This window comes from Alligator mississippiensis, chromosome 2 (genome assembly GCF_030867095.1).
Source record: "Alligator mississippiensis isolate rAllMis1 chromosome 2, rAllMis1, whole genome shotgun sequence".
NCBI classification, from domain to species: domain Eukaryota; kingdom Metazoa; phylum Chordata; order Crocodylia; family Alligatoridae; genus Alligator; species Alligator mississippiensis.
This window is the reverse complement of record NC_081825.1, coordinates 231006312-231023884: the sequence shown is the minus strand read 5'-3', so window position 1 is coordinate 231023884 and position 17573 is coordinate 231006312. Positions and strand designations below refer to the sequence as shown.

General features: G+C 45.1%; 1 protein-coding gene across 12 annotated transcripts in view; it reads right to left on the bottom strand.

Moving 5' to 3' along the window:
• Window positions 1–1478: 1478 nt before the first annotated feature.
• Window positions 1479–17573, bottom strand: part of TMEM229B (transmembrane protein 229B) — a 154417-nt gene continuing 138322 nt past the window's right edge. For all 12 annotated transcript variants that reach the window (XM_019476739.2, XM_059722890.1, XM_059722886.1 and 9 more), the window contains one exon: window positions 1479–5399. In XM_019476739.2, coding sequence (XP_019332284.1) covers window positions 4870–5373 — 504 coding nt within the window. In that variant the 5' untranslated portion in view covers window positions 5374–5399 and the 3' untranslated portion in view covers window positions 1479–4869. The remainder of the gene's footprint in view (window positions 5400–17573) is intronic.

The window sequence follows — 17573 nt, the reverse complement described above, 5'->3', positions numbered from 1 at the left end:
CATGCAGCCTCATTGTGCAATTTAGCCCACCCACACCCGGGCCAGGTGAAGCAGGGCTATGACTCACGCTATGACTCACGCTGGGGGAGCCCTAGATACCAAACCCTGCTCCTGCCGCCCACAGTGACTGTGATCGCTGCCGCCCAGCATGGAAGGGACCAACAGCACCGCCTCCTCGGCCTGGGCCCAGGTGGGCGGCAACAGTACAGTGCTGGCCAAGATGGCCCTGAGCTACCAGGTGCTCATGTCACTGCTGCTGGGCACCCTGGTAATGAATTATATTTATTTACATTAATTCCAATGGGAAAATGCATTTCGCTTAATGCTGTTCCACTTAACACTCAATTTTTTTGGGAACCAATTAAGAGCATTAAGTGGGGGTTGCCGGTATATGGATTTCCCAAGAAGAATGGAAAAAACCTTCCAATAACTTCAGATTATAAAAAGCTTATTTGGGGCCTGTAAAACAAAGAAATGTCAGGCACTATTTCCCACAAAGTTGAACAACAGCTCTTGTTCCTATTTGCTCCGTAATTTTCTCTTCTAGGCTGCATTTTGGAACTGGGTCAAAGCTGTTGTATAGTGGGAGAAGCTGTTGGCTTTGGAGGGGATTGTATGGCAGAAGAGACGCTTTCATTTAATATAAGAGATGCGAGTCAAAAAGCAGGGATCACAATGAGATCCTTCTGTTAAGGGTCAGGGCAGGAGGGAATATTTTATTTGTGAGCTGAGGAACATGGATAGAAATCTGGAGAAACTGAAAGCAGAGAGAGCAACAGTTTCCAAAATCTCCTCTTGAATGTACTCTATGCTGCATCCCTTCAGAGGCCAGAATAAGCTAAAAACAGAGCACTTGTTAAGTGCACAGTGTACTAGAAACCTGTGAGCTGCATTCATAATACAGAAAGGGCAAAAGTTCAAATTGAATAAGAGTCCCTTCTCCCTCAGCATAGGTTTTGGCAAAAGCATCATGGAGGAACAATACTGCAGACCTTGGGAAGGCTCATGTTACCCACTTATAATTCCAAGTCTGTTAAACTTTTCAGGCTTTCTTCACCTACTTTTATTTTCACATGACTATTGAAGCAAAGCCTTAACCGAATTATCTCTGCCCAAGGGGATTTTGATTACAAGGTGGACTAAGACAAAAGACAATGTGAAGGCTTACCAGATCCTGGTACATACAAGCACATGTATCCGGATCATGATGCTAAAAGGAAAAAAAAAATAGTGTAGCTAACTGCTTTAATAGCAACCATTCTCACCTGGCAAGATCATTGGAACATGAACAATCTATGGCATCTGAGCTGGTGCTTATGCACGGGCACCAGTATAAATTATGAAATGCTTTATACTCCCTTAGGATGACAGGTGTTATAGAAATACATAACAGGGGAGTCTGAAGACTTGCCCTCCTACCCAAAAACACAGCCTTGGGCCACCCACTCCCAGTAGCCGAGGAGTAAGGACAAAATGGATAAGTCACAAGTTTTTATTGCTGGTGAACTCAAACAGGCAATTTTAATCTATCGAGGAAGATACATGTACAAGCAAATATTAGGCTTTTGTGCGTTTTATTTTTGATCATTGTTGTATGTAAATGTCTCTGCAAATTAGGCCCCACTCCCAGGCTCCTACTCAGTTGCCACCATGGCCCTTGGTATAATGCATTTTGGATGCCATTGTTGTGAGATGTTATCAGGACTACTTATGTGTAGTAAAAGGGAGATGAAGTAGAATGGGTAAGCCTCTGACAAGAAAGTGTTCTTTGTAAACATGAGTGAGACCTGCATAGCGTGGTGAATAACCAGATTTTCATGTTTAGTATCCAACAGGTGCCATTAATAGCAACAGGAGGTGCAAGGAGCTGAGCACTTTTGATATTCTGGCCAATGAAAGTTGCCAGGGGTGTAATGGCGTTAAAGAAGTCCTAGTGATAGCATGAGTCATGTAGTGGGCATTTTAAGGCGATTAAAAAATGTGTTGGGCCTGGTGGGCTCAGTTCCTGGTCTACAAACTGCAGGTAAGGTGTGCTTCTGTGTATAAATCAGACTCCCACAAGGGTACAGTATCTGAAAGGTATTTGTCAGCATCATTGGTGGAAAATAAGCTTCCACAGATGCCACAGTGGTGCACCTGGGGCAACAGGACCCAAGTGGCATAATATATACACACATCAAAGGCTTCTTGGACTTTCCTTCGTGTGAACAGCACATTGTTATGCAGGTGTGCAAAAATGATGTCACTGTGTGGGGATTTCTAAAACCAAAGGACACATTGGTGCTGCTATGGATAGCTGCCTCCACTATAAAGTCCTAACTGTGTCTACTGCCAACTCATAGTGACACTCTGAATATTTGTTGCCAGCTCTGGAGACACAGTATTTCAGTGCAACCTTCTATAAGGCTATTGGTCTGAGCTAATGCAGACAGTGTGTGGAAGGCAGTGCTACACCAGAATCAAACAGAGCAGTAAGAGGGCTATCTGAATTTAGACACTGCTTCTAGTTCCCCTGACACCATTGTTTCATGAATGCAACTGCCACAATGGATGGACATGTCCCAGTTCCCTCTGTACTTCATCTACCATGCCCCCACAAATTTGCCTCAAAGAACCACAGTTCTGCTCCCAGTGATTATCCTGTGTACAACTTACACATCCCTCTCATTCACCCCAGGTGACTATTTTTGCGTGGTTCTAAATCCTTGAAACCATTATTTACATGGTGGATAAACCAAACCTATTATTTCTCTGATTTCACAGTATCAGTATCAGCATCAGAGCATGAAAAACACGTTTCTGTTCAGTTTTTCTTTTTTCTCTTTGTAATTTAATGAACTGTAAAATGGGAACACTGATACCTATCTGTGTGTTCTGGGTAAGTCGGGCAGCATTGCATACCGCAGAGCCAATCTAATTGACACCTGGACTCCAGAGCTTTAACATGTCCATTGCCGGCAATGGATGTCATGTGAGGAGGGGCCTAGACAGGAATAAAATAATCATATTCTCTGTGGTACAGAAAAGATTAACATTGCATGAATTGATTCTCTCGTAAAAAAAGAGCACAACCAACAAACCATTCCACTCCCAGCAACAGAGTTTCTTTTCCCTCTGGAACAGGATACCACATGGCAATGAGTAAGTTTATGGGCTGAGCACAAGCAGGGCAGAACAGTCCAAAATAATCCAAGTGTTCCCAACACAAAAGAAGAGACAGACTCTACAACTGTCCAAACAGCTTCATAGCATGAGCCAAATTCATCACTGGTGCCGCTCCTTAGATTTTAGTGGAACAACACCCGAAGTTAAACTGACCCCACATATCTAATTCCAGCACACTCTCCCCATAAAGCTAAGCAAGAAATATCTGCTGTTTTAGAAACTCTGTCCTTCTTGCTAATTACAACAGGCAAGAAGAGTCCTCAGAGCAAAAAATCCCTGGCTGCTAGAGCTATTCATCTTTCATGCTGCCCATCTCTCAAAGCCTAAGGGGTCATTCTTCATTGGCTGAATTTCAAACTATCCATAGCACATGTAGCTCTTTAATGAACGTACAGTACTTGCAGACTAACTCCCTGCTGCCCCCCCTGCTGCTGCACCCACATCTGAAGGAAGGTGAAAAACAGGTGAAAATAACAATTATTTTTCTACATATCCCTCAAAATCAGGTCATACAGTGTATCTCCCCCTTCCCCCACACCCAAAATAAGCTTTATGGAGAAGGTTTGCTTTACTAAGTTAAAATAGTGTGTGGGAAGGGAAAACAAAAAATACTGCTTTCAGCAGTTGGAGAACACTGGACAAAATTGAGACATTGAAAATGGAAGGTAATGTAGTCAATCCCAGAGGACTCTATATGACTCCTGGTTGATGTCATAGACACATGAGGGCCTTGACCTCAGTCAGTGCAAAGGGCTGCAGTCAACATTAAGCCATCAGTGTTGTTGGTAAGAGAGACATTCCTGGGAAGGAAGGCAGAAACCTGTGGTGATGTCTACAGTCTCCATTGGGTTTGTATGGTTGGAACGGAAGCTGGAACCCGGATCAGCCCTTCTGAGAGTTCTTCTGGGACAGGAAGGAAGAGACGGGAAGACTTCAGCTATTTTTCTCTCTCTTTTTGGCCCCTTTGCCAAGATTTGGATTGCACAGATTATGGTAGAATTCACTTAGCAAAAAGGGCCTTTTATTAGGGGAAAAAAAAGAAAGAAAAAGAAAGAGCTCTTTACTGAGCATCAGGATTGAGAATTCAAAAAGTGTAAATTTTATATAAATTCCATAAGATGTCCAGCACCATAATGTATTGTGGTGCAATAAAGAACCTTCGGGGAAGGCCAGGGGGACCACAAGAAAGGAAACAGTCAACCTCCCCAGTAGAGTGCCACTGCTAAGTTGTCCTCAACAGCAGATGAATTTTCCTTGGCCCTGCAGCATCTCAGGTCCCATGGGAGGTATTGGTTGCAAGCAAGCACCTGAATATTGCCTAATGGAATAAGCCAATCACTAATTTAGCTGGCGCATCCATGCCCATCCACTAGTGGGTTTTTTTGTATACACTTATGACTGTAGCATTTTTCTTATTTCTCCACATAATGTAAAATGTAAGTAATAAGACTGTTTTGTCCATAATAAGTTAAAATCAGAAACTACCTAATAAGTAGCTGACACTGGTCCTTGTGGCCAAAAGAGTAAAATCCATAGAAAATCTATTGGTTCCATTTTTATTCTGGTATGTTCCCATGCACACCTCATTATAAAGGAGTTTATGTAGCTATCATACAGGAAATAGTAGTCTTTGAAGCCAGAGATGACAGTTTCTGGCATAGGGGTGGGTTCTCCTAGTTTGTAAGTGTGGTTCTCAGTCATCATTCAATCAGTTTTGACATGGCCATTAGCCAAGGTGACAGTGGCAGTGGGAGCCCCTGGCTCAGCATTCTCATCAAACCGCAAGCGCAGGGTGTTCCTGATAACCAGCTGCTCCATGATGAAAGCAGCACAGAACCATGGGATGGCGTACTCAAGAGTGATGAGGCCCATGAAGTCAAAATCAAACTGTGAGTAGTCCCACGGGCAGGCATTAAACTGGCGCAGGATGAAGCCAGTGGTGAATTCCCAGAAATAAGTCCAGAGGGTATAAATGAGGCAGCGCACTATAATGTTACATTTGTCCTTCAGATACAGGTACATCTTCTCAACAATGAGGATGGAGGTGCCATAGATGAAGAGTGCCCACACACTGGTAACCCCTGGGAACTTCCAGTTAAAATTGACCACGAACTCCCAGGCAGCTGTGAACATCACCTCACAGAAATAACCATGAATGGCATAAAGGTACCATCGGGAGAAAGCAGTAAGGGGCTCTGCAGCAGCCATCCTTCCACACAATCTCAGCAGGAACTCTGAAATTAACAAAGACAGGGAGATAGTAAATGATGATATCTCATCTCATTGGGAGCAACATGCATAAACTGTCAACTCTGTGTTTTGTGGATGTTCTGAAACGTGACATTTCCTTTTTGATGAGCAGATAAAGTGAAGATACAAAACACTTTAGGTTGTTTAAATTTTCCTAGAGTGAATTTTACTGTTGCAGGAAGGTGACAGAGTGCTAGCCTCTTAATCACAGATCAGGCAATGGCAATGCATGCTGCTCTGCCAACAAACTTGGATCAAGAGGGTACTTAGTGGTAATGAGGAAGATAAAAGCTACAAAGACTTTCAAGTTCTGCAACTGTAAATCAGCTTATTGGAGGCAGGAACTAAGTATTATGAAACAAATAGAGGAATCACCAAGGAGTAAGAGATATCCTTTAGTCTTTTCTGGAACTAGCCAAGCCCAATATGGGGTAGATGAGGTAAGCAGAGCACTCAATTTGTCTTAGATGCCTAATGGGTTCCCCATGGTACCTGTCCCCAGGAAGCTCAACTGAGCAAAATGGGGATTTGAGGGTGTGCTTTTAAATGGCTTGGAAACGAAACACCAGAGGAAGAGTCTCAGGTACCATACCTTCTCCAATTCAACAGAACTGTTATCGTCTATTAAGAAATTGGCAGACATAGTATAGCTGAGTTTTGGGGAAACAGTTGAAGCTGCCAGATTTACTATCAAAAAAGGCACAAGAGAACTACTGTAATCCATTCAAATTTGGCTTCAGGACAGGGAAGCACAAAGGGTGAGAATAAAAGGAAACAGCTGAGAAGAGAGAGGGGGAGTTGATCACGGGAGGTCAGAACAAGAACTGTTTGTCTGTGCCCTAACTTCAAGGGTACAGGAAAAAAAAATTTGGGGTAACAACTTGAGAGAACTTAATCTGGGGTCATTCTAAACAATTACTGCTGACACCCAACAAATATTTGTTGGCATTTCACTTGTCTTAATCGTTGTTTACCAAGCCTACACACGGGCCCAAGTTCATTGCAGGCATAACTCTACTGAAGTCAATAGAGTTGCACACAGGAGGAATTTGGCCTCAGTAGCCTCCCTGCACCTGGGGCTAATAAAAAGAAAAGGTAGAGCCATGGCCAGATCAGGTAGGTATAGCTGAGCCAGGCACCAAAGAGGTGACTGAAGGAACCCCAGGGAGATTAGCTAGTTAGGTTTAGGGCACTCAGGCTAACTTTAGGGACTGGGGCAGGAGATCAGCAACTAGATTTAGGACTAAAGACACACTTAGGGGGAAAAGCTAGGGACAGACTGGGGAGGCAGGCAGAGATTGGGAAGAGGATGAACCTAGCCACACAGGAGAGGGAAGCTGGGAGGGAGCCCTGAGGGTAACTGTGAATAGAAGGACAGCGGGCCAGGGAGTGGGGTAGGAGTCTTGAGGAAGGAATGGGAGGGGGAAGAAGGGGGACTCTTGTGCAGGAGGCCTTGCACCCCCAAGTCCTTGTTTCTCTATAACAGTGGTCACCAACCAGTGGATCTCAATCTACGGGTAGATCTCGGAGCCTCTTGTGGTAGATCTTGGAGCCTCTTGGAGTTGATCCGAGGCTGGGGTGGGGGGCTGAGTGCCCGCATGCATGTACGTGCGCGTCCCAGCTCAGCAGGTCAGTCTGTGGGGGAGGGAAGGGGCAGGAGCTAGATCGAGTCCCCCACAGTGAGGGACAGTGCCGCAGAGGCAGGAACAGGGTAAGTCGATTGGGGCCCTGGCCGGGTGGGACTTACCTGCTTAGGAGGCGCACCCCCAAATATTTTTTTCTCCCTCTGCCGCAATCCACACCCCACCCCCCCTTTCCTGTCCTATAGACTTACCTACTGGGCAGCAGGGGTGGGGAGTGGCAGTGGCGCATGGTAGATCTTGGGTTGCTTTTAAATGCCAAGGTGATCTCCTACTTAAAAAGGTTGGAGACCACTACTCTATAATGTACTCTGCAACCCTCTCCTAGGTATATCACATGCTGGTCCCTATATTCTTTGCCCATGAGAGAAACCCAGGCAGAAGGCTACTATCACACCCCTGCTTCTAGCTATTTCACATCCTGGCTCTCTTCCACAAGACACTGACCCCGCCAATGGCCTTATGCTCCTCTAGCACTCTTTTTACACCCTGGGTGCATCTACACAAGATGTTTACTGTGGAGTTACCCAATTAGCTCTGCAGTAAACATCTTGGTGTCTACATGTGTGGCCCTGTTAGGCCACAGGCAACTAATAAACTGCATAGCAGGTTAGTACTTGTAAATACAAGTGACTATCCTGCTGTGGGAGCTTTTTTGTGTGCAGCAACACATGTGTAGACACTGACCCAGCTGGCTGGGGCACAAGGGTGCTTCAATGTAGGGGCTGCCTGCCAGCTAGCCCTGCACTGAAGCACTCTCTTGCCCCAGCCAGCCCCTCTGCAGCATGCCAAGCTGGGGGGGGAGCAGCCCTGGGCTGCCAGGCTGAGCCCCCAGGGCCCACTGCCAGCCAGGGCTGCTCCAATCTGGCTTGACATGCTGAGGTCCCAGGCACATGTAAGTGTGCGCCCAGGAGCAATAATCTCCAGTGTAACAAGCACTGGAATTTATTCATGTGCATTAATATGCACGTGTAGATGTGCCCCCAGCGATCAAACAGTCTAGCTGACTCCCTGGCAGGCTTCCTGCTTCTGGTATACTTAAAGAAATGTCTATTGTTAAGTTTTAGGTCTCTAGCAAGTTTCTTCTCAGATTCTCTTTTAGCTTGCCTTATTTACAGTTTCACATTCGACGTGCCAGAGTTTATACTGTTTTTTATTTTCCTCATTTGTACTTAACTTCCACTTTTTAAATAGAGTCTTTTCTTCCTTACAAAGCTTCTTTTGCTCTGCCATTTAACTATGCTAGCTCCTTTTTAGTCTGCTTTCTATTTCTTCTTTTTTTTCCTTTGATTTTCAGCATGCTTTTACTCTGCATCTCCCATATGGTGTTCTGAAGCAGTTCTCAAGCTGCTTGTAAGTTTTTAACCTTCTTTGGTAACCTTTTTCATTTCCTTCTAACTAGCATCTGCATGTTTGCATAGTTTCCCCTTTTTAAAGTTAAAAGCTACCATGGTGAATTGTTTTGTTTTTTGTCTCCTCCTACAAGGATGTCAAATCCAATATATTGTGATATATTATAGGGGGTCTCAATAATTACCTCTTGTACCAAATTCTGTGTATACTATTTAGGATTAAATTAAGAATAGCCGTTCCTCTTGTTGATTCCAGGGCAACTGCCTTCTGAAATAATTTATTTATGATGTCTAGAAATTTAGACTCTGCATCCCTCTGGGATGAGATATATCAAGTCTACCTGAGGACAACTGAAGCTACCCATTATTATTGCTTCTGCAGCCTCTGTCAACTCCCTTAGCAATTCTAGCTCACTGAAGCCATCCTGGACCAGTGGTCAATAGTATATCCCTAGAAGTATACTCATCCTTAGACACTGAATTTTTACCCACACAGATTTTATGGTACTTTTTTCTTCTTTTTTAATAGTTAAAAGATCTTCCCTATTTGACTTGATGCAGTCTTTAGCATAGAATGCCACTCCCCCATTAGTACAACCTACTCTATCATTCCTATAAAATTTGTACTCTGGTATTACAGTATCTTATTGGTTTTTCTCATTCCACCATGTTTCTGAGAGATCTATGTCATTATAGTCAATGAATGCCAAGCATTGTAGTTCACCCACCTTGGATACTAGACTTCTGGCATTAGTATAAAAGCCCTTCTACTTTTTATTAGTGCCTAGTTGCCTACTAGCGTCCTGTTTAATTCGGAATCTGTTTTTCCTGCTCTTCCCTATATTTTACCTGAGACTTCTTAACCTATTTCTTATCTTCTTTGGAAAGATCTAGATTGTTAGGAATTCACCCCTAAAGGATGTATCAGTCCGAATTGTGAGCATGTCTGCATTTGTCAGCTTGTCCCCAGTTTTCAGTTTAAAGGCTCCTCTAACACCTTTTTAATATTATGTAACAGCAGTCTGGTACTACTTTGGTTCAAGTGGAGGCCATCCCTCCCGCACAGGCTCCTCCTAATAGATTTCCTGGTTCCGAATAAACCAAAAACCCTCCTCTCCACACCATCTCCTCACTTATGCATTGAAATTCTGCAGTTTGTTTCAGGTACCAAACACCGGAAACAGGCATTTCAGAAAATGCTACCATGAAGGTGCTGAACTTTACTGTTCTCCCTAACAGCCTTAATTTAGCTTCCAGAACCTCTCTTCTGCACCTTCCTATGTCACTGGTGCCAACATGGACCATGACCACCAGTTCCTCTCCAGCACTCCCAACAAGCTAGCCAGTGTGTCTCTCGTGGGGTCTGCCAGGCAGATTTAACTAGGCATGGAGGTCACCATGAAATCCTTCTACGTATCACACAACAAACTTTCTGTACTCCTAATAATGGAGTCCCTTAATAAAACCTATCAATTGGACTCCTCTGAAGGACTTCAGCTGGAGAGCAGATGCAAGCCACAGGGTGCTTTTCCTCCTCTCCAGCATGCTGGGCTCTTATCCCAAGACCTTCCTTTTCCTCAGAAATACTGGGGCTGCCAGAATGGAGATGGGACTGCTCTACTATGCACTTGTAGGTCTCACCTAAATATTTCTCTCGCTCTTTCAGCTGGTCCAGTTCAGCTACTCTAGTCCGCAGGATCTATAATTGAACAAGTTGTTTTCTTGGTTTGGGTTTTTTGGTTTTGGGAAGGGGAGCGTGGTTGGTTGTTTCTTAATGTTATGTCCTATTTAGCTATATCTTATTCATCTTTTTAGAGAGGCAAGGATTTTTATGGGTGGGATCTTTTATTGGACTAACTGTACATTTGGCAGAGACTTGGACAAGCTTTCAAGTGTGGCACGTTCTTCTTCAAATGCACTCAAATGCAATGCATTCAAAAGCTTGCCTAAATCTATCCTGACCAAGCAGTTAGCTCGGTAAAAGATCTCACCCACAAAAATCCTTTCTTCTCATATATTTCCTGGACCATTGTGGCTACAAAGTCACTCCAGCACTACCAAATGATTTCTTTAGAGCAAGGCCGAACTAAATTGAAGTAACAGAGCAAGAGCTTGGGAATCTAAATATAGACTTAACAAGACTACTTAGGTGGGGCTTAAAGATGTTAAATCCCAAGAACCCAACTTTTGTTTAAAAAATATTTATCACTATGGCCTGAGTTCTACTAGATAAGGCTGAGTTGAAAGCAAAAGCTAAGTTTTAGCTACAACACATGCAGGCAAGATATTAGTTAAAATTACAGTTATGTTATGAAATACAGCCCTCACCGCGTTCCAAGTGCCAGCATTTTCCAACCACAAACTCACCTCACCTGCCTAATTTGGTCTATTCTAGGGAGCACTTACTATGAAACAAGCTTCCTTACAAACTGCCCTTTTGGTCTCTCCCATTCACTTGCTCACACTTCACAAAGGAGCTGCCTTTTATGATCTTTTGGTCTCAGTTAGCTCTGCCAATATTTTAGGCCCAGGCAGCAACTCCTCCTCCAGCAGCCACCCAGTAAATACCTAAAAGACACTCAGTAAACATCCAGAAGACACTCAGCTAACACCGAGGGTAAAGACAAACATAATATTCAAAATGTCTCCTTGAGCAATGGGCAGAGGCATAACAAGGCAGCACAGTGCCAGGGGCTCAGATGAATGGGAGCAGCAACAACTTCTGGCTGCCTATGTGCCTTTGATGCAACTGTGTGGTTCTGGCAGCTGCTATTATGTTTCAGCCCCCTGTCCCAAGTCAGCACCTGGGACAGGTATCCCAATCACCCTGCTCTAGTTATGATGCTAGGAATGGGCATGAAAATGCTTTAAAAAATGTAGCATTTCAGCCACTGGACAACATACAGCCCCTGTTGTGCCCCCTGCCTGAAACACTTCAACACTACAATGGCAGCATGCAGCAGTGCAGGGGCAGGGGGGCAGCAGAGCCAATGTCAGTGAGTGCTCTTCCTGTCACTCAAAGTGATCCACACTGGAACCAGAAGACTGGAGACCTTGTATACCCACCCCCATCATTGGAACCATAAAACCTGAGGCAGAGATACACTTGCTAACACCAGGTACTAGTGTCAGGCTTCCAAGTGTTTTATCACACCTATAGATCTGCATGCTAGCCACATGAAACGTTTCAAATGTTATGCCTGCCTTTGACCTCTGAGCACATGGTTTGACCACCTGGTTTAAGACAGTGGTTTTCAACATTTTTCATTTGTGGACCCCTTAAAAAAATCTTACATGGAGGTGTGAACCCCTTTGAACTGTAAGTGTGGGTATTCACATACTTTTGATTGTTGCCAACTTTTCTAGATCCCTTAGACAGTCTGTGGACCCCCCCATGGATCCAAGGACCACAGGTTGAAAACTACTAGCTTAAGACAATTACTCACTCAGAGCACAAGATCACCACCACCAAAAAACAGGCCAAATTCACGCACCTCCCAGAAAGGAAAACCTTTTCTTTTTTTCTCTTGCTTTGTTTGCTCTCTCCTGTTTTCTTACTCTTGCTGTTCCCTGGGAGTGCAAGTCCCTGGGTAGTAGTGCAGATACATTGCCAGTGGTTTCCCAGGCACTGCCAAGCACCCTAGTACTCTCAGAAGACTGTGCGGAGAGACTCTGCACCTGATATTATTTCACCTAATGGGCACCTTAGTGGATGCAACTTGCCTAAATGTGATCCTTATCTGCCATGACCAACTCCCTGAATAAAACATTACTACAGAAGAAGATGGGTCCTCTTCCTCTTTACTGCTTTTTGTGCTTTAAACTTGAAGCAAAAATGGTAGTATGTCATAGAAGTAGATGCATTAATGATTAATAAAGTTCCTTGTGGGTTAAACCATGCACAATTAGGGCCTGAAGTATCAATTAGCTGTATTGTGGTAAGTGTCTCTAATTAGGGCTTGAAGTTTCAATTAGCTAGGTGGTGGTAATGCCCAAACAAGTTTTGTCCATGTTGCATAAATAACCATATTGACTCAAATACAAGACAACCCTAATTATATGACAACCCCCTGCCAATAATTAGATCCTATATATGGAAAAATTATAAATTTGTTATACTATTCCAGGCATAGAATCTAATTATTGGAGGTTTGTCTTGAATTTTTCCCAGTCTCACTGTTACAGCAGGGAAAAATAAATCTGGGGGTCAGGTAACCCCTTTGCCCTCTGTACTCCAACTTCGTCCCTCTGCAGCTTATTTCCTCCCTCCTTACTGACAGGCCCTGTTCTCCCTAAGCACATGGAAGTGATGAGAAAAGTTGAAAAAATGACAGGAAAATAAACATAAGAAGAAAAAATGACAGGAAAATAAACAAATTAAATTTGCATATAATATTTATAGATTTTGTTAATCCAGAATTGATGCATTTTACCTTTTTTGAAACTGCTGCAAATTTTAACACCAAAAGGGGGTCCATAAGGACACTTTTAAATAGCACTTTAGCACCTACTTTTATATAATGTAAACTATGCATGATATTAGTGTAAAGTCAAAAGGCTCATGATTTACTGTATAATAAAGATCCCAGCAGAGTCAACAGCATTTCAAGCCATGGTGACCACACAGCTCAGTCTGGGTGTGTACACCAGATACCCCACAACAAAGGATCCATGTGCGTTTTTGTCACGAGTCCTGGGATCCTCCAAAAATTTATATGCAGATGAGGCATAGGACAACCTGGTTTGGTGTTACCTCATGGGGCACACCCACACATGCAGGCACGTGCGCTTGAGGCAACTCAAACAGAAGCAGTGAAAATTTGAGCCGGGGTGTTTAGGGGAGCGATCAGGGAGCAGGGGCTGGGCAGAGCCTACCAGTGCATCTCTGTGGAGGACTGAGCATCTGGTTGCCTCAGGGCATGGTCTGGGACCATGACTTGCCCCACAGTTTCACAGCAGGTTTTTTTTTTTTAACCCCTGGATAACCAGGGGTCTAATTTTGCCCCTGCACTGTAAATCTGCAGTGCGGGGAACATTTTTCTGTTCCTGCACGTGCAGCTTGCAGCGTCTCAAAGGGGTTTGAGACACTGCAAGAGGCACGTGCGCACTCGTCTGGACATGCCCGTGGACGGCAGGGTCATACTAATCATATGCAACAGATTTAGAGCGGGGCAACCGAGGGATTCTGGATGAACTGTTTGGGGCCCAATTTGGTGATATTTGCCAGACATTTAAGGCTGGTGAAGAAACAGGAATCATTGGAAATGGGAAAAGCAGGTGGAGCTCAGCTGTAGGAATGAAGAGGAAGTAAAATGTGTGCAATATAGTGGCTCACTATGACTTGAGAAAGAGTTACTGCTGAGAGGGGCTGCGAGCAATGGACACTAGGGCTGTGTGAAATTTTGGCAGCCGTTTTGTTTTGGAGGTATTTCAGGTCATTTCGGCACCTGAAACAGTGAATCCAAATTGAAACAGAAGGCTCTGCAACACAAATGAAACGAGGCATCCAAAACATTTCGGAAGTGTTTCAGGGTCTCCTCGCTGCTGCTGCATGCCCTCTACAGCCCTATGTCACCAGGGGCGGTGAGGAAAACCCTGGCACGGATCTCTGCTCCCTGCAAAGCCAGGTCACATAGCAGGGCAGTGCTGGTCCCTGCTGCATGACCTGGCTCTGTAGGGATCAGATTTGCACAAGGGTCTCCTCGCCACTGCTGCCCACCCCGCACAGCCCCACATCACCAGGGCAGCACGGGGCAAGCAGCAGCAGCGAGGAGACCCCCAGCACAGATTCTGCTTCCTGTGGAGCCAAGTCACACAGCAGGGACCAGCAGGTTTGCTTGCCGCTCTGCGCTGCTTCCCTGACCAGCGACCCAGCATCACAGGGTTCAGGGATCTGCGCAAGGGTCTCCTTGCCTGCATGGAGGGCAGTGGCCCTCCCCTTCCCTTGCACGAGCCACCCATGGCCCCATCCTGTTCCCTGTTGGTGCCCTACAGCTCCTGGCCGCAAGCCCCACCTGGCTGGGCAGTAGGGCTGTGCGAAGCTTGCAGTCTGTTTGAAACAGTTTCAACCAAAATGAAACAGGACAGTGATCTGAAACACCAAAACGAATCACTGTCCTTCAACATGGCCAAATCCAAAACCAAACTGAAACACAGCCGTTTCACACAGTCCTAATGGACACTACCATATATCCTATTTAGATGGGCTGCACTGATTGAAAGCCTGATCTATGCCTTAAAAGGCAGAGAGAGGGATCAACAAAGCAATGGGGTATAAGGGGTGGAGGAGGAGGACCTGAAGCTCAAGACAATGGCAGTGGTGGCAAGTAAGCATGAGGTGGAAAAAGAGTTGAAGAGCTGAAATGAAGATCTGGAAACAGATGGAGAGTGGGTGAAGGTGGAGAAGAAAGGAAGAAAGAAGGTGACAGCAGGAGCAATGGCAGAGGCAGCAATGATGAGAGTGACAACACCAAAAGGAAGACAGGAGCAGAGAAGAGCGGGAGACAGAGTGGGAACAGCAGGAGAGTAGCAGGCGAAGATATGTTCGGAGAGAAGCAGAGGATGGCAGGAGCACAACAGCAGGCTGGCCCACCTGGCTTAGCACAGTGGGAAAACATGGAAAAGGCATCAAGAGAAGCTAGAGAGAAGCGGAGGCTATGGATAAAGGCAACATTAACCGGTGATGGGAAGCAGATAGGATTGACGATGAACAGACACAATTTCCTGGAAAAGGTACTGTTTGAGATTTTGGAAGTGCAGATGGACCATCTCACCAGCCTGATTGCTTTCTCAAACCAAAAGACTTGGGAATTGACTTACTGGGATGGAGAAGGGTATGAGAACTCTTGGAAGAAATATGCAGAGCAATGTGGGAGGGAGGAATTAAGAGAGATAACATTCATAGCAGGGGAAAATTCAAGAGAAAGACCAATTAGAGTTTGAATGTACATAGATTTACTAGAGGCAGAAGACAGAAAGACAGATGGAAGAGTACATCCAAAGGGTCATGTCGGTAGAGAAAGTAAGGGACAAATATGGTAGCTGGACAGGGCTTTGGAGAGTGCAAGTAATGTTACAAGCAGACGAGTGGAGCCTAGGTGGGGTGCTGCACTTCCCATCAGTGATCCAGCTAGGGACACACCGGGGTTTTATAATGTACCATGGGCAGCCAAAGCAGTGCAACAAATGCAGAAAGGTGGGGCATCTGCCTGCACACTGCCCACCTCACAAAGTGCTACAGATGTGAAGGGATGGGGCGTTGAGCAGCAGAGTGCCAGGAGTCCTTAAAATGCAGTTTTTGTACACTTGTATTTTAGGCTCCCCAAAGCCTTTGTGTTACAAGCATAATTAGACCACCTGAGAAACAGCAAAACCCACAAGAGGAAAGCAGAGTAGAGGAGGGGTTGGACACCAAGAAAGAAATGGTGGAAGAATGAGTTGCAGCCTGCAAGGGGCTGCTTGGGGCCCCCCTGCCCCACATACCCACCCCCTGGCCCACACACTGGGGAGCTGGGGCTTGGGGGCAGCAGGTCAGGAGTGAGGGGCACTGGCCACTGATGTTTACAAATGGGTCCTGGTACAAAAAAGGTTGAGAACCACTGGACTAGGTGACCTCCTGAGGTCCTTTCCAACCCTAATTTTCTATGATTCTGTGATTCTAAGAAAACCTGCAGGAGGGTGGAACAGAGAAGGAGAAGAGCAAAATTCCCTGATTGAGGCAGTGCAGGAGGAGATAGGACAGAATGGAAAGAAAAGCAGGAACAGCAAACAGCTCAGACATGGAGGTAGGGGTAGGGAAGAAAGAAGACACCTTTCAGATAACAGAAGTGGAGATGGAGGAAGAGAAAGAACCAGAGAAACAGGCCAGAAAAAGAAAGAAAACAAAGGAGCTGAAGACCAGGAAGAAAAAGCCTGATAGCAAAGGATAACAATTTCTTTTATTTAAAAAATATTTTTGTCCTGGTTTACATGTATTTGTGTAGTGGACACATAGGTGATTGCACAGTAATTTAAATTAAGTCTTACACTTGTATATTGTGGAGGGTGGGGGTTATGGGATATAGGTTTGTGGGGGGCTGTGGGTATGTGGGTATGTGGTGCACGGTGTGGGTGTGTGGGGGGGCTTGTGGAGGGAATAAGTGTGGTGGGTGTGGGGTGAGGCAGGCAGTCGCCACTCACCACCCGCCCCCTCTCCCCGCCATTGACACTGCTGCAGCTGCCTGCGGGAGCTCCCCACTCACCACCACCATGCCCCTGCTGCCAACACTGCCACCACCACCTGTGGGTGGTCACTGCACCCTCCCCAGCCTCTAGGGTCACACATCATTCATGTTCTTAAATGTAAAAGCAATTCAGCAGCTTGCAAATGCTACAGAAATGTGAGTGAGGAAGGGGAGGAGTCTGCCAACCCAAGCAGTAGCACAGGTAAGCCTTAAAAGGACATGCACACTCAGCCCAAAGCAAGCAAAGACAAACCTTAAAGGGACAGGTGCACTCCTTTTAAAACAAGCAGAAATGGCATTGACAACAGTTTCACTTGATGTCTGGAGTATCTTAAGGAAGAAAGGATGAGAACAAGTGTTGAACCAAGGAAAGGCAGACAATCTGCCTACACGAATGTGGTATACCAGGGGAGAGGGATTATAAACACTTTGAGAAAAGGTGGAGATGGGAACCATCCTAGTGGTCAGAAACAAATGAGAACAAACTGGCAGGGGTAGCAATATTATTCAAGAACCCAGAGCTGAAAGCAAAGCAGGTAGAAGAAGTCATCAGCAGCAAGTTGCAAGGGAAGGTACTATCAGTCAGGGGAACAGAATTAGACATTTTCAATGTATATGCACCACCAGAGAGGGAGGGAAGGAATGCACTGCTCAGGAACCTATTGGTTTATGTGGTTGGAGGGAGACTGTACATAATAGATTTCAACTGTATAATCAAAGTCGGCAACAGAAATGAGGAAGGAGAAAATGGAGCTTTAGACAGCTCATTCAGACTGTTAACATATATAATAAAAGAAGAGTTGCTAAGAGATGTGTGGGCAGGGGAGAAAGTTTTCACTAGAACAGACCCCAGTGGAAAGAACCAATCAAGAATCAACTTTGTGTATGTATCAAAAGGAAAGGATAAGGAAGAAAGAAGCCATACATGTGGCTTTTAGTAATCA